This window comes from Prosopis cineraria, unplaced genomic scaffold, assembly GCF_029017545.1.
Source record: "Prosopis cineraria cultivar Desert tree isolate PC_DT_omini unplaced genomic scaffold, ASM2901754v1 PC4, whole genome shotgun sequence".
Taxonomy (NCBI): Eukaryota; Viridiplantae; Streptophyta; class Magnoliopsida; order Fabales; family Fabaceae; genus Prosopis; species Prosopis cineraria.
Window position 1 is genome coordinate 39,371,614 of NW_026555335.1, and position 18,342 is coordinate 39,389,955.

General features: G+C 33.0%; 2 protein-coding genes across 2 annotated transcripts; both read right to left on the minus strand.

Moving 5' to 3' along the window:
* Nucleotides 1–3,927: 3,927 nt before the first annotated feature.
* Nucleotides 3,928–10,054, minus strand: LOC129309794 (protein PLASTID TRANSCRIPTIONALLY ACTIVE 10). The gene is made up of 12 exons (XM_054951512.1): nt 9,270–10,054; nt 9,127–9,186; nt 8,997–9,026; nt 8,676–8,749; nt 8,032–8,113; nt 7,295–7,368; nt 7,120–7,186; nt 6,163–6,255; nt 5,305–5,481; nt 5,184–5,234; nt 4,719–4,870; nt 3,928–4,638 (listed from the first exon to the last, which is right to left on the minus strand). The coding sequence occupies exons 1-12, from the start codon at nt 9,996–9,998 to the stop codon at nt 4,188–4,190; spliced, it is 2,040 nt and encodes a 679-aa protein (XP_054807487.1). The 5' UTR covers nt 9,999–10,054; the 3' UTR covers nt 3,928–4,187.
* A 2,861-nt stretch (nt 10,055–12,915) lies between these two features.
* Nucleotides 12,916–17,706, minus strand: LOC129309304 (uncharacterized). The gene is made up of 8 exons (XM_054950821.1): nt 16,940–17,706; nt 15,628–15,786; nt 15,274–15,369; nt 15,091–15,183; nt 14,856–14,975; nt 14,244–14,381; nt 13,766–14,083; nt 12,916–13,281 (listed from the first exon to the last, which is right to left on the minus strand). The coding sequence occupies exons 1-8, from the start codon at nt 17,438–17,440 to the stop codon at nt 13,000–13,002; spliced, it is 1,707 nt and encodes a 568-aa protein (XP_054806796.1). The 5' UTR covers nt 17,441–17,706; the 3' UTR covers nt 12,916–12,999.
* Between the last annotated feature and the right edge of the window lie 636 nt (nt 17,707–18,342).

Sequence of the window (18,342 nt, forward strand, 5' to 3'; positions counted from 1 at the left end):
GGCTTTTCTATTTAAATCGTACTCCTTGAGATGCCCTAAAAGATAAGAAATAAATATCTTTTTGGAGCGTGAATTTTTCAGTTACAAAATTTCATATTTAGGATTTTAGTTTTTTTTGTGCAAAAAAATCAATAAATAAAGATTTTAGTTTTTACAATAAAAAATAAATTAATAATAAACACTTGTACGGATAAATCGGGTCAGAACCAATTTAATCATCAAACCATCAAATTTATAATCCTAAAAGATTTGTTTTCTATGATAATTCTAATTCTAATTTCTGATGTACACTTGGTTTTAGGCGTTTTAACTTTTTATTTTAAATTTATTCATAGGCCAAAAATATTAGGTCGTGTATTATAAATAGATGGATGCGTAAATTTCTATTTTCTAGTAATAAATTTATTTATACTCACATGATGATTTTCTTATATATCTATATATATAATAGAAGAATAACAAGCACATTTCTATAAATGAAAAGTGCTATTTTTATTTTCAAATACTATAATTTCAAAAAACCACATAAGATTTTACGTACAACATTATTTTTAATTTATGAATATAATTTATTTTTATTCTATTATTTTAATAACTTTTTAATCCATTATCTAATAATTTTTTAATTTCACGATTCCTCTTTTAAATATGGTTAGTTATTTAATATTTTATTATTTTATAACTTTCTTGCTTTACAATTTAGTTTGTAATTTTTTAATTCATGCATATAATTAAATTTAAATATGGATAGTTATTTAGATTATTTATTTCAGTAACTTCTTAACCTATGATCTAATAATTTTCTAACCCTACAATTTCTCTTTTAAATATGGTTAGTTATTTAGTATTCTATCATTCTAATAACTTTCTTATTCTACGATTTAGTTTGTGATTTTTTTAATTCATACATATAATTAAATTTAAATATGAATAGTTATTTAAATTATTCTATCATTTTAATAACTTTTTAGATCCATGATTCACGTAAAATTTGGTGAGAATATAGATATAGATATATATATATATATAAATAATAGATAAATGAAAAATAATTTTTTAAGTTTAACATGTATCAATTTTTTTTAAAATATTACAATTCTATGCTATCCATATCATTATTAATTTTTAAAAATATTTTTTTAATTTATAAGATTGTAATTTGAAAATGTAACTTCTCTCCCATGATCTCAAAATCTCAAATATAATTTTTCAACTAATTTATAATTTAAAATTTTATTTTTAAAAACTTTATCCTTGATATTCTCTCTCATAATCTCAAATATTACTTCTCAAATATTGCCATTCCGTAAATAATTTTGAATTGATATAATAATTTTATGAATAATAATTTTATTACAAATTAAGTCATATAAATGAACAAATAAAAATTGATCACTTTTGTACTAATTTTGGTAACATTATTAGTATTTTTGCTCTTAGCTAATGACTTTGTGAATATTTTTACCCTTTTATTAATTCATATCAGTAAAGACTGACACGTGACATGCACAGTTAATATTAATGGTGTTAGGTCAACGTTAACGGTTTGGTCACTTTTGCACCCACTCATATAATGTTATGAGTATTTTTGTCCTTTTTCTTATTTTAAAATACTCAGTACCCTTAGCAAACCACTTTATGAGTATTTTTGTCACTTTATTCATTATATTATATTATTAAAAAATGGTTTACTATTGTGTCAAGCTGAAGTGAGAATGAAAACTGCGGGAATTAATAATGATAGTATGTTGTGGCATTGGTGAATAAAAATGCTGATTACTTACACACTCGCATCATTAATTATTTTGAGCATATAAGTATAACTTTATCCCGTTCATTTGATTTATAAAGGCATTGATTCATACATAAGCTAAAGCCTATTGACTGAGGAAGAGTTCAATCTGCAAGGAAAGCACGTAAGCTTGTGCTTTTTTAGGATCAGAATTATTTTTGCTGGTTCAATAGAGAAAATCAAACAAAATCTTTCTCACTTTCTTCCAATTCCCCATTCTCCAAATCCATAAGTTGGAGCTGATGCTATCACGCTAGCTTTCGCTTTATTCTCTGCAACCTACATTTTTGGCTGCTTCACTCACCTACACAAAGTAATTTTAAATAGCTTAATAACTTGCAGATTTGGGGAGGTCAACTTCTTGGACAGTGAAATTTATTCTCCCCCAATTTAAAAATGAGTTAAGGGTCAAATATAATTCTCAACGAAATAAAAAAGGTTAGGATTGTCTCTAAACTAAAGAAAGGATCATTTATATTCCTTAATTGTTAAAATTTTTAATTACATTACCCTGTTATTTATTTTATTAAATTTTACTATTAGTATGGCTTACATTTAATTTTTTTTAAATATTTTTATTGGGGTTCATCATTTTTATAAGGTTAAGAGTCTAAAATACTGCTTAACTAAGTGGAAAGAGTCAAGATTGCCCCTAAAGTTAAGAGATGATCATTTATATTCTTCAACTGCTAAAACTTTTTATTCTATCATCTTGTCGTTTATTCCATCAAATTTCACCTTTAATAAGGCTCATATTTAATTTTTTAAATATTTTTAGCGAGTCTTATCATTTTTTTTATATTTTTACTAGGTTTCCTTAGGGCTTAGGCTACACCTTTCAGTGAGTCACTATTCATACTTGTAAAAATTTAAACTTAATGATACAGCTTTTCAATGGCTTTGAACATGATTTTTCTACCATAATTCTTAACATTACCCTCAAATCTGTCATTCCTAAATAGTGTTAGAACTCCACCAACCTTTGCTAGAACATGCTTCAAATGTACTCTTCAGCCTAGCCATTCGCAACGATAACAAGACTATAATCGGTGTGCTAGGAGCTCTATCGCCGCTACTCCACTTGCTTCAATTCAAAAACAAGTGAATGAGAGTGGGAATGAAGGGGGGACAGAGAGAGAAGAGAGGGAGAATAGGGAGAAGAGAGAGGGTTTTTTTTTTTAAATTATAAAAAACATTAAAAATGATGGGACCCATTAAAAATATTTTAAAAAAAATAAATGTGGGCTCCACTAGCTAAGAAAATGGAAAGAATAGACAGGAAGGTGATTAAATTGAAAATCTTAGCAATTGAGAGATAGAAATGATCCTCTCTTAACTATAGCGGTAACTTTGACTCTTTTCGTTTAGATAAGAGGCACTTTAAATCTTTAACCTCAAAAAATATTAAGTGAATCCCACTATTATATTTTATTATTAAAAGAATTGTTTAAAAATTTCACGTGGGCCTCAATAATGTATAATTAACGCTAAGGGCATAGAGGATATAAAATTTTAAGGTTGAGGGATATAATTGACCCTAAGTTAAGTTTAAAGTTATTTGTGAATCTTCATATATAGCTTAGGAACAAAAATTACCCTTCACCCTTTAAAAATCAAGCCCTTGTCATAATCTATATCAATATGTTAAAAATATAAAACTTACAGAAAAATTTTATATGCAAGTCTGAAAATATGTGATTATTTTGCCATCTTTGAAGTACTTTTTATTTTTAAATTTTTCTCTGCACTTATCATTGGAGTTTATATAATTTTTTATTCTTTTAATATCTTTTCTACATGTTTTATTAGTATATATTCTTTAAGAATTCAAATTATCTATCATTATGCATTGCATGAAAAATATATTTTCAACTATACTTGTATAAAACTCAAGACATTTCAACCATACGTTAATTTTCCAGACAGGGTCATGCAAGCACTTTGAATTTGGTTGAAAGATTCTGATAGTACTGCTACCTACGAAGGGGGTGCTGAAGAGACCATCATTTGAAACAAATGCCTTTTTTTTTTTTGAGGGTTCAAAAAGTGTGCTTTCTGTTCCGAATGTAATGAATAAGCTAGGTCATATGTTCATTCTATGTTCGCATTTGAGGGCAGCTTGGTTTGGATCACCGTTAAACACTAAAATGGCAAGCACACCTTAATACTGAGAGTTCATCTGCACCTAAATAGAATCTCTTCTCCCTATAGTACAAGATGCTGTCGTATTGTACTCTTCACCGTAAGGTTTCATAATTTTAAGAAAATTTTCCTTCCCATGAAAACAAAAAATAAAGAATAAAAACGGTGCATTGTTACCACATGCACAGTTCTCAACCCAACTATACAACCAGCGAATTTTACTTCAGCTACGCAATGTACAGACGATAAAGCATTAATCCTCAAAAATACCCTCATCAGACATTCTATAGGATTCAGTTCCATTAACATGAAGCTGATCCGATAGATTTATGCCAAGATTGCTTAGAACGCTAAAGTCAAGGTCATCGTCATCGTCACCATCCTCATCATCGTCTTCACCACTGAGTTGTGTTTTATCTTCATCGTCAGCTTTCTCCCATTGTTCTTGGGGCTGGGCTTCTCTTTTCATCTGTTGCTTGATGCAATCATCATATGACATTTCATACCACACAGTACCCTTTCCCACAATGGATTTGTTATGGGTATCTGTCATCCTCTCTTGCTTGCTCTTCTCAGAGTTCTTGGGTTCTCCCCAGTAATCATATCGATAAAGGGGACTTGAAGGATCATATTGGTCTTTGCCAAAAAAGCTAGCATCCACGTACCTTCCGGGCTCTTCCAATGGCAGACCAAGGGATTTACGACTGCGCAAAGTGGTAACGAGAAAATATCAGGCCATGATATAATGAAAGGATTTAAAGTGACAATATTAAAATAACCGTACCAGCTGATGTCTCTAAGTAGGGCTTCTCTTTCCTCAAATGACCTACGCCAATGCATTAAGTCATACTCATCCATCTCAATATTGCGCCTCAATTTTGTAACTTTGTATTTTTCTCCTTTCTCCATTGCTTCCTTCCTCAGTTTATTATGGTACTGCATCCGAACATGGAATACTTGAATATCCAAAGACTCGTTCCAATTGCAAAATATGGATTAATAAAAAATCTCAACTGTTCACAACGTAAAATCGAATTGAAGAAATATCAACATTCGGAATGTTGATGGATCAAAAAGGATCTGAATGTTGATATTCTGGAAGAGGGTGCTATTTTATTGTGCCTTTCCATGCATTACAGAATATTTATATTCATCCTTCAATTATTCTCCCAAAGACATGCACAAGGTAGGTCAGCTAATCATCAGTCCATATTGAAATAAAGAAAAGACAACGAAAGAAAAAGCTGACCTCACGCTCAGCAAGTGCTGCCTCCAGGTCAAGCTCTTTGACACTTGTTTTCTGCCAAATATTCAAACAGCATGTGAACAAAACAAGCAGATGAGAGCAATTTTAAAGTAATAGTACTCACCAGGATCACTTTTGGTAGTAATGTTTTCTTATAATAAGCTTCTGTATACTCTACAGAGTTTTCTTCGTCAAAGTCATCACTATCAGTCAAGTCTGACAGCCTTTTACCTTCGTATTTTCCAGGATTAATCTCCATATCATCCAAAATCATTTGCTCAGCAACATTGATTTGCCACAACTGCAAAAAATAAATAAATAAATAAATAAATGAATGAAGCTGTAGCTAACGATGATAGCAAGAAATGATATAGCAAGCAACATTGAATGGATGCTCAATGCTGATTATAATAGATTTAGGCCCCATGACAAAATAAAAAATACAAGGCAACTTGCTGCGATGGAGAATAATGTCACATCAAACAGAATTTCATCTGTAATGAATATGTTTGAATTATACAGGGTGAAATTTATTAAAGGAGGTTTCCACTTGAAACATGCAAAGGAATTTACTGATTCTAGGTGGCTGATCAATTAAACAAATGCATATACTTATGAGGAAGTCCAATGGGTAACGACATCATAGATTGAGAACTTGCATCCAGAAAAAAAGGACCTTCGGCTGTTTTTAAAGTATTGAAACCATCTTTGTTTTGAACAATAATGAACAAACCATACTCTAAGCACACATGGGATATCAATGCAGATTGCAGAGTAATACACAACCGAAGACTAGTAGATTTTAAATGAGAATGTTGATATCACTTTCCCAGTCCTATAATAATATATGAACTTGGACTGACATTTTTAAACAACGGAATTTAAAAGTCAAACAGAGGAGTATCCCATGCACAAACTAATCACTCCACCACAATTGTGTCTTGCAACAAAGTCACAAAATATAAATGTTACAAAAATTCACCTTATCAACATATGGGTGATTTGACAAGAGAGGCTCTTCCTCTGGTTTGTCCCCTGGATCTTTTCTAGGAATGGGAGGTCGTCCAGCATCACGCTACAAATTTAAAAAACCTTCTATGAAAGGAATGAATTGACAACCATGACGATGACTTTGACTTTAAGTACATGCTATTTGTCAATTTTTTATTTTAACTTGAAATGAATAACATTTAATAATAAAAGAAACTATAGCTCTATAATAAATTACACCTTGATTGCTACCACCTTCAAAAGCAGAAATTTAAACGGTAAACCTTCTCATAGGAAAAAAAAAAAATAGTAAACATTATGAACCTGGTCATAATCTACAAAGTTAACATTCAGAAAGAATAAAATGCTTCGCATAAGAAACTGAATAACAGCCCAGAGATTTTATATGATGACCCAAGAGCATCAGTATCTGATTATAGACACTGCGTTAAATCATTTGTGGCAGCATTATGGAAACAATCATCTACCTAAGTCTAACCTTGTGAAGATTTGAGAATATATTACAGCAATAAGCCTTATTCCACTAAGTGGGGTTAGCTACATGGATTGCATGACGCCATTATACTCTAGCATTTATCAAGTTTTTAAAAATATTGTTAATTAAGAGGTATCAGTTAACAATTTCTATAAGTATTCTCCTTGGCTTTTCTCTACCTCTCTTAACAAGGTTCAAAATTATCCATTCCAATATATTAATGAAATAAAATTTGCTACAGATGAATTGTAACAGTTACGCTTGACCAAATAGTCATCCATTGAGATTAGTCAGTTTTGATATAAAAATAAAATTTGCTACAGATGAATTCTAACAGTTACACTTGACCCAATTGTCATCCATTGAGGCTAGTCAGTTTCGATATAAAGCATGTGTGTGTGTATTCACATCAAGGATGAGATGATTTGAAGTGTTAAGAAAGAATGCACAAACCCGCATTTCATCTGGGTTATCATCATCATCACGGTGAAATATTGGTGAAAAGTCAAATCTGTTGAAGCTGAAATGTGAAACAGATGTTAATATGAATGCAACACGCAAATGAAGATTGGCCTATTTATAAAGAAAGCTAAATAAAGTATAACATCAGAAAAACAGAATTTCATACATCAGATGATCTATATTTGGATGGACAAAACGAAGTTCAATAGGAAATCGGAAGCGGTAAGGATCACGCTTTGCCTGAAATGTTAAAAGGTACAAGAATCAATAAATAAACATAAACATAAAAAAATTTCACAATGAACCAGAATTTTAGGAACAAAATACAGACTTGGCAGAAATCCGCAATCTACAATATAATGACAAAATTCCACGCGGTAACATTCAGATTTGGTCACTTAATAGTCATGTAACCATGCACATCTCAAGTTTCAAGTAAGATATGAACAAGAGCAGCACAAAACGAAGATATGGCCGCAAAACACAAAAAGTATCATACAAGCAGGCACATGGTTTGACTTTAATCATGAACAAGAATCACCCCTTTACAATTGCGAACAGGTTTCAAACTTTTATTCAAATGACAAAGGACGTGGACAAATTAAAAGGAAGAAAGGGCACAAAACCCGTACACACATTAGGGTGACAGTGGCAGCAACCTAACTTTTTACTATACATATACATATACATACATATATATATTGATGATGCAGCAGAGATCTATGAAGGATCTTGCATTCTCCTCCATGTTCAGTCAAAAATTTCCAATTCACTCCTATGAAAAGTAATAAAGGCTAAATGTTTGATCTCCAGTAATAATATCTGCGAATACTCATAAAAATCTCATAACGTATATTAAGACAATATTGTGTGACAAGAAGGAAAAAGGTGCACAACACTCACCGTAATTTCAACCATGACATGCATACCCACTTTTATATGATGGCGGATCCAATACCAATCATTATTCTTTATAGGAACCCACCTAAAGCACATCAAGGCATAATAATCATGAGGGAGAACACTTTAAGATAAATTAGAAGAACAAACCCAGTAGCTATCGAATAAGCTAATCCAAATCACAGAAAATATAGCCTCCAATTTATGCCTCCTAATTATTGTTGATAGCATAATAAATTTGTCATTAAAACAGCTACAGGTGTCAAATAAAATAATAAATAGTTTAATGTACAGAGCAAAACTATTTTTTTATGTTTCTCGCTTCAGAAAGTAGTGTTGCCATGTTTTCACTAATTTAGACATCCAAGTGATAATGAGGAGACAAGAAAGTTGCCTTCTTTTGTAACCTCGTAAATAAAATACTAAGCCTGTTTTCCAACAAAAACGGGGCAGGCAGAGTGCATAACTGCTTCGGTTTTTAAAGATACTCATAAAGGTATTTTCCTACCTATCAGTATAAGGGAAGGAACTCATTATTACTTGTATGAACAATCCTTCATCAAAACATATCAACCAAGGAAAGTAGCACCTAATAAGAACGAATTTCAGGAACGCAAAAAGAACAACTTTGGGAAATGGATATTTACCCATCATATACCCCACCAATGTCAACAAATGCCCCTTGATAGAGGTGCAAAGTTGTCACCTTCCCTTCACAAATCTGCACAAAAGATTTTTTTTTAACTAGTTCATATGCTATTTATGATAAGAAATTGCATCTGCAGAATGAAAGCCAATCGTTCAAGTGGCATGGCAAAAGGTAACAATTTGTGAGAAGCAGTATGGTTAAGACAGCACACGCTTAGTGCAGACAACTGTAGGCACTCTTGCAATAGGAACAAGAAGTGCAGTTTAAAGGCAACAACAGAATGCTCCATAAAGAGAATAACATGAAATCAATGACTTACTTGGCCAGGATAATAGAACGGAAGCTCGTACTGCACAAGACAGTGAAGAACACATATAATGAGGGCATTGCAACATTGAATTCATTAGCCCAAGAATAATAAATAAATGAACAAATGCAACGTATCTGACCATGCCCTCCTTGTAGTCCTTGCCTCTTTTCCTCCTACCAGGATGGTAGTCTTGATCATACTGTTAGATTCAAAATACATGAACATATTAGTAGCCTAAATAAGCAAGAAAAGGGACAGAAAGCCCAAGCATTCGTCCGAAACCTTGTAAGATTCCTCCTCCAGTTTGTCCCTATTTGCTTCCACCCACTCGGTGTATTGCTTGACAAACATCTTATACCTGTCCAAGCACAAATCATCCGTTTCCGTGCTAACGTCAGCTTCCAACTCCTCCAAAGTGATTCTGTCTCCCTGCAACTTATGTGCCTCGCGTATAAACGCCAATTCCTTTCTATCGACCTCCCACCCTCTAGGTGGCCAATCCCTCGGCGGCACGAGTCGCATAACCATTGGACCAGCCCAATAAGTCTCTAGAGGAGGCGGTATCTCTCCCTTCATCTCAAATTGCTTACGGTAATAGTCGTCTTCAGTCAGCCCCATCTCCTCCATCTTCTTCTTCCTATACTTGGGGCTCAGCATTTTGAACGCCTCGATAGCTTCGGGAGATTGAAGAGGAACCTCTTCGCCTTCATTCAAGCTCTTGCGCGCGAAATCAGCTTCCGGAGTGAGTACCTCCTCCCACGGAGCCCAGCCACGCTCGATCCAATTGCGCCTCCGAGCTTCATCTTCGGTTTCTTTGTCTTTGGGACCGAAGTTCTCCAAGAATGTCTCATCGACGGGGAATTCATCGGAGCTAAAGGACTTGGCTACGAAGTTGATGGAAAGTGGTTGGTTTCCGACAAGTAGAGAACGACGTTGAGAGTGGAAATGGTGAGAGGAAGGGTTTAGGGTTTTAGGGAAACAGAAGGGATAAGAGGTTTGGAGAGTTTGCATTGCTGCAAGTGGAACGTACCACAAGCAAGCCGAAGAGAGTGAAGCATGAGAGTAACGAGTCCCACCTGAAAGCTTCTATTTAGCGGATAGAGCTTATGCTTTAAAATCCTTTTTCTTTTCTTTATCAGAATCAAAATTTCTACTCTTTTATTTACCATCTCCAAATTTCTACTTATGGCACCTTGACATTCACATTAATTATTAATTGTTAATTAATTAAATATATAATCAATATCAATATGAAACTTTCAGAAATATAAATAACTAAACTTTTTTTATCAAAATTTAAATAACTAAACTTATTCAATCAAATTAAAACAGATATTTTTTAATTGGCAGTTATTCTCTTATTTATTTTTTTAATATAAGAAGTAGGTTCTGTGAACAATAAAAATTAGAGAGAATATTAGTTAAGGATCACAGTAGCAACTTAATTACATGTGAACCTAAAAAAAATTTAAAAATTTAAGTTCAATTTAAGGGATAAAAGTCAAAAAAATTTTGACAATAAAAAGATTAAAATACCCTTAACTTGTTATGCAGAATCACTAGTTTTTAATTTTGAGAGAATGACAGTTAGGTCTCAAATAAATGAATTAATGACAATTAAATTTTTGATAAATTTTTTTACAAAATAAATTATAAACATCAATTCAAATAATTAGAAACAGAAATTTCTATTACAATTTAAAATTTATATTTGATATTTAAATATTTATTTATAATTCCTAAATTTGTAATAATTTGGATCAATATTTTCAACTTATTTCTCAAAAACACTTGTTAGGGACTTAACTAGTATTAATTCAGTGTTTTGAGACCTAATTGTTATTCTTCCTTTAATTTTCTTACTTCACTTGTTAATTTATTAATATGAGTTGTAAATTACATGAATCGACATGTCAATAATTATATGAAACTTGACATCAATTGTTTAATCATAAGTAACAATATCAGTTGTTAAATTACTAACTTTACTTATTAATTTATTAACATCATCACAAGACTTGTCAGTAATTTACAAATAATGTTAGTAAATATTTGTAAACTATTGACAGGTCTTACAATGATGTTAGTAAATAAATAAGTAAAGTTAGTAAGTTAATAATTAATATTATTGATTATTTAACAAATGAATGTAATTTACAAGTTATATTGATAAATTAACAAATAAAGTAAAAAAATTAACAATGAGTGATTTTATATAACAAGTGAAGGATATTTTAATTTTTTAACTGTCAAAATTTTTTTGATTTTTTTTCATTAAACTAAATTAAAGTTTTAAAAATTTTTTAAATTCACGCATAATTAAGTAGCTATTATGGCCCTTAACTATAATTCTTTCTAAAAAATATCTTTTTCAAGATAGTGAAATTTCATGACACATTTCCCCCAAGTCCCAACTAAATATTAATTAATAAGTTCAATTCAAGTATTGGATGATACTAAAGATAATAAATGATTTGATGCGTACTTATTTATATGGCAAGACTAGGTGGAAGTGGAAATATGATTTCTTTTAGCAATGTTGTATTGCTTGTGTATTTCTTGTTTGTGTGTGTGTGTGTGTGTTTTTTTTTTTTTTTTTTTTTAAGACAAAAGTCGCCAGCGCTGCAAAATGTGGCCTTGCGTGGCCCGCAGAATCCCCAAGCTGTAACATGCTAAGCTCTTGATGAGGAGTAGCTAGGTGTGAAGTGAAATCCAGCGTCCTAACTATGAACCTTTTTTTTTTTTTTTAATGCAAAGCCAAATCAGATTAGAATTAAAAAAAAGTCCTGCATCCTAGAGACATGCTCATCTACTTCTCTTTATAAATTATTTCTATCAATATCATTAATACTAATATAAAAAAAGTAAAAAGAATAAAAATATAAAATTTTAAATATGCCCCCTATATGACAAATATTAAAAATTATGTCATGTTATTTTTTTCTCTCATAAAAAATAATTTTAAAAATATCTTTTAAATATTAACTAAAAAGTTATACCTTGACTTATAAATAAGATTAAATAGATATTCTAAAATATGCTTTACAAATAAAATGCAGGGAGTATAATATAAAATTGTTGTGTTGATAGTTTCATGATCAACATCACTAGCAAGCCCATCAATGCAACTATTAGTTTTCTTTTTTTTTTTTATCGGGCGATTAAAAGTAGATCTTACATTAATAAATCTCTAATCTTTTTAATGGGACTGTTAAGAGGATGCTATAGGGAGAATTAGTTATGGATGAACATTAAGGTTTCCATCAAATTAGTGAACACAATAATTTTAGAATTATTTTGGCTTCAACAAAGTGTTAACCCTTATAAGATACCTAAAAGTCCTAATGTCGTGCATGCTTAAAATCCAATGCATGTTTTGAAACTCTTTAACTAATTTCTATGTTGGAGACCACCATAAATCCTACCTTCATTAGGAGAGTAAGAGCCATTAATGTCTAACCTAACCCGTCTTTATTATGGCTGAAGTTAGCCAACCAATCACTGATTGCTCCCCATGCATACATGCCGATTCCGTGCTCTGCATGAAATGGTCCATGTATAACTCGTTTGTTTTTTCAGATAAACTCTTGACCATAGAAAGTGAATTACTTCCGAGCTATAGTTATGGATCAACTCCTTACGAATTCATACCCAAAAAATGTATACTTTTTTATTTAAAAATTATACCTTGTTCTTTCTGTCTAGCAAACCATTCCTCACAGAATTACAGTCCAAAAGATTTAAAAACCGATTTAGGATGTTCACAAAGAGAGAGAGAGAGAGAGATTTAAGATGATATGATTTATTAATATGTAATAGCAGTTAGAGAGAGAGAGAGATTTAAGATGATATGATTTATTAATATGTAATAGCAGTTTTAGTTCTAAATTCTGACTGATGAGCAAATAATGCCTATCAACATGATATCTTACTAATACTATGCATATATATATATATATATTGCTAACAGCGAATTAAGCTTATCTGTACATGTAAATTCAGAAACAGAAGGCTAAAATAATCTTAAATTACATAACAGGAGACTGCCTGAATCAATTCTTTGCCGCTGCCTCCACCTCTCAATGAGAAGATCTTCACTTTTTTTGAGTTCAAGGTACTCATCCATATCATAATTCAGTCCTTTAGATGATGCAGTAGACAATGGCTGGCTTTCATAGGATTCGCCAAACTTACTGCTTAAATTCTTCCCCGAGTACTCTGCAATACCTTTAGGGCTCCAGCTTCCATGGCTACTGACAGAATGATTGCTTTGATCCTGTGATTGGGTGATTCCCTATGACAAAAAAAAGGGCAACAATCGTTGGCATGTCGTTGATTTTTCCCCCATCATCCAAAACAAAGGATGTTAAATGTCTTTGATACCTTGAATAGTTAAATTTACTGTTGCACGACACTAAGAATCTGTCATTTGGCGTGGAAGATATTGCACATGCATAACATTATGCAGACATTGTTCTTATTCAAACAAGCACAGAACGTTAATGAAAAATGCAACAGATATGCATCAAATGTATGGCCACATGCTAATGTCCAGATTTTAGGATATGGGTGTGCTGGCCACCTTGTAACTATGTCAACACATTAACATGCATGCATATGATTGTGTGCGTGACTTATGTTTGCTGGACAATCAATGAAAGTGTACTTGACAACTAAATTAAATAAAGTCAATATGAAAAGGCATTCATATGATGCATGATCATGGTGTGATATGCGTAAGCTAGGAAAAAGACAACAACCAACAATTCGATGATAACCTGAATGAAACTGGCAATTTTTGGCGTTACTGGCATCACTGTCTTGTTCAGGTTTGTTGCAGGGGTAGCATCATTACTCGTCTCCCACTGCAACCATGGCAACATGACCCCATCCATTTCAACTGGAAGAGATCTTGCTATTGATGGGCTATTAAATGATTCTGGTTTTATTAGTCCTCCAATGGATGAGCTAGTGTCACTTCTTTCTCCATCAAGTGATGAAATATCAGTATCTTCGACATTTGAAATAAAATCCTCAATATATCTCTCAGCTTCCTCAGTCAAGCGCTTAGACATCCGGTTCCTGTCATTACTTCTCTGGAAAATAAAACAAAAATATTGTTTGAATGATCAGCCAAATATCTCAAGAGCTTCTATTTCATAAAGGAACAATGTAATAGACTTATATGTCCAGTATGTTATAGAAAACTTGTGCTCCTGCACCTGCAGAGGACATAGGACAAAAATACATACACACCTTTCTGGCTCTTAACGGTTTCTGTATAGCATCGTTCTTTTTGTCTGGGAGAAATTCTTTGACAATTTTAGAAAGTTCTCTGCCTCGCTGTTTCTCCAGCACTATTTCAGCCAATAAGTCTTGTTTACGCTTCTCTGACTGTCAGTTAAAAAAAATACAAAACACAAAGAAACATGGTAATTGCCTCTATCAATTAGAAAATGTTCACCAATCAAAAGCATCTGAAATACCAATACTATGCAAAGAAATAAAATAAAATAACAGAAGTTTCACAAGGCATTTTCTCCATCCATCAAGAAGGGAACAATGTAGCTGGTTTCAATTTTAGAATGTTTTAAGAGGACCTTACCCATTGCATTGTTCAAAAAATAGCAGTGTAAGAGTACAAATGATAGAAAATAAAAACAATCGGTTTCCTTATACTAGAATGAAACATTATCAAATACATGCACCAATACTAAAATAAAATAAAATAAAATAAAAGGAAGCCTAAAAAGATGAGTTGGGACAGTTGCATTACATGATTATCAAGCCAGCAATCACTACTCATCAGAAAATTAAGCAAGATACCACGTGCACTTTTAATATTTTTTCACTTCCAAATTCTGATACCTGTTCCAGTTCTGTTTCATAGTTCCTCCTGATACAAGACATGGCATGAAGAACATCAGAATTGTTTGACAGCACGCGATCAACAGTAGCTAGAGTGGAGGCCCTCGGTTTCACCCCAACCTGATTTAGAAGGTGCACGATAAACCAGAAAAATTTTCAGCAGAGATCAGTCAACGCAGCAAATCAGAGCATGCATAAGAAAGAATATTGAATTATAAAAAATTCACACTCAGACTTTTTCATTTTTCATTTTGAAGTCATCCGCAGAATGTCTTAATTCCTTTTGTGTAGCTTTGTGGAATCCACCGTCCATGCCAGAATTCCCTGCCTGAAGAATTGTAAGAGGATGAACATTATAGGTTTTATAATGAAGCAACACTCCTTTCACAAACTGTAACTTCAAAGAAAGTATATCAACCTTCTTCTGTGCATAAATAGTCTGGATATTCTCAGTCGCATTTTTATTGAGCTGAGCACCAGCCCCTTCCTCATCAGTAAGAACTGAAGATTGACTCTGAAAATCCAGAAACAATCTTTCAGATTCAGTCAGCTGGGTTCGGAATATAAGGCAAGAGCATGAGATATGAAAGATGTTGGTACTGTCTTCTGAAAGATAGATACCTAGCTTCAATCAACAGGTCAGAAATTTAGGGTAATTAACCTATTATCAAGCTTCAAGCCTCTTGACAGGAAAATTGCTCATAAAGGCTTTCAGAACAGAGCGATGAATAAGCATCTCAAGAAAAAGAATTCAGGAATTAATCTCACTTACAGAGTAACCATCATATGACCTCATATCTTTTTGGCTAAGGGACCTCCTCAGCACTGGTCTTTGATCAGAAGCAATCGTTTTACGTGTCGGTTTATTTGCAACATCAGTACTTCTGATATTCACGCGACTTTTAGAATTCTGAGAATGGTCCAGATCACTCTGTACGATGCATTATATGAATATGCATAAATATATCAAGTACAAGTGTCTAATAAAAAGTGGTAAAGTGAATCATACCAAATATAGTTTACCCAAATATTACAAGGCATGCTTCAATACAGGCAATGTTTTCAAATAACAAGTTCCGCATTTATAAATAGTTACAAATTAATCACTATTCAGGTCATGCGAGTGAGGATCAAATTGAAGAGAAAGTATTACCTATCAATTTGCCCAAAAACTCTCCCAGGATGAAAATGGGCAAAGGGGGAAATCATAGAACAATGCATGAACAAGAGATTTTCCTTTATCAAATAAAAATATAAAAATCTTCAATTCACCCACTTCATTTAAAATCTTTATAAGGAAATAACAAACTGCATTAAATTAAACAAGACAAAGGGAAGAAGTATTGTAGGAACATCATTAAGTAAGATGTGAATAAACAAACATAATCAACCTATGACGAACTTAGTACTTATTACAAGGATTTGTTAGCCCAAAAAAAAAAATTACTACAAGGATTTCGGTTAAAAAAAAAATGAAATTCAATAATCAAGTGAAACACTGGACGAAAAGTAAAGTCTTCTGGTGCACTTGGCAATATATGATCGTGTTAGTAGTCGGCAAATTCATACAATAAGCAGGGGCAAAATACAGCTAATATTTTCTAACTATCCAGTTCTGAATTTCCTTCTAAGCAAAACTATACTTGAACAGTGAACTCTAAACAAGCAGCTGCAGAACAAGGTAGATCAAGCGAAGAACGAACTTTCCAGTTTGAGACACCACCTGACCCTAAAACTCATATTGGTCCATGTTGCTCTGTCGAAACATACATGCTTGAAAAACACATAACTCGAAGGAGAACGCTTCTTTGTTAGATTTGATGTGGTCCATATTGCTCTATATGGCCTAAGTCGTATTCCCGCATTACATGCTTAGTATCATTCTAAACAGGGGAAACTCCTAGTCAGAATCGGTAAGAGAATATAGGATATATTCCTTGCATTTTTAACATATGATACGATATATGCATCCCTTTGAAGTATGCAAGCAGATAATTACGTCAAATTGACACTTCTATACAAACAAGGCAATGCATCCGAGTCGAAGGAACCAACTCTACGAAGACGAAGCAAATGATTCTCACCTCAGAATCACTAATCTGGTACCGTACCACCGAAAGCGATCTCCTCCTTCTCGCATGATCATCCGACCGTCCACCTCTGTTAGCACTATTATCAGCATTTCCCCTTCCATCATTGCTCACTACAGAGTTCTTCCTCGAAACAGACCTCCCTCGTCTCTGTGACGTAGTGGCTCCATTCGCAGGACTGGGCTCATAGTGTCTCGAAGCGACGCGACCTCGATTCGCAGATTCGAAGAATTCAATGGCAAGATCATCAAGACTGATCTCCGGAAACCCAGAACCCCTAACAGTGTTAACGAATCTCCCTCTTGGCACAGGGAATTCATCAAGGTCATTGACCGAGTCCTGAGGAGTGAGCCGGCGGGGGGCTCGGCTGAGACTTCGAGCACGACGGTAAGCGGAAGAGTTGCGGTTAGAGGAACTGGAATCATCGGTGGAAGAAGCCGATGAAGCTCCTATGGGAGTTCTCTTGGTCGTAGATTTGAATGCAGCCGTCGCCATTGTAGGAAATGAATTATTTACGGAGAGAAATGTCGGATAAGATTGAAACAATTTAGGGTTTGAACATTCAACAAAGAAGATAGTCTACAACGTCGTTGGAAGGAACGAAAGTTGTAAAACTACAAGCGATTCTTGTGAACTTATGGTAGGTGTAACTGTGTAAGAGAGCGTAGAGAAGGAAGGAGAAGGACACTGTTCCGTACTTTGATTATTGTTATTATTGTTTTTCTAGTGTCAGCTGGGCCGCCTGGGCGGAGTGGTCGAAAGGGTACGAGATTCAAATGATGCAGCTGTTGATCGAAGAGGGAACTGGTGATTTTTAAAATTTTTTAATTATATATATTTTTTGGCTGAATTATATATTTGTGGACTGTGTATTTAAATTTGAAGTAATAGTTAGTGAATATTATCATCCAATCAATTTTTTCCGAATGATTCAAAATTCTTGTTATTACATCACATTATAAAGTGCGATGTATCTTTTTTTTTTTTTTAATACACAGTGCGATGTATCTTCTTTAGGCTGAAGTTCTAGGAAGATTGTCTCTTTTTCCCTTGTTAACAACTTTCCAAAGCCTTTTTGTGTGAAAATGATAGTGGTCGGACAAATCCATGTTCTCATGAAATGTTAAAAAATCTGCTCTTTGACTAAAACAATAAAAAGTAAAACACCGTTTAACACAAAAATGAAAAAATCATGGTCACCTTTTTGCGACTTACAATTAATGGATGGGATAAAATAAAAGAATTAAAAAATAAAAATATTTTTATAAATTAATTTTTATTCTTACAAACCAAAGTATCTTAGAACATCCTCCTTTCACTTGGCCATCTTCGTATTTGTTGTCTTTAGATGTCAATTCTTTTACTTACTAGCCAAATTATTAAAAGATCAATTAGTA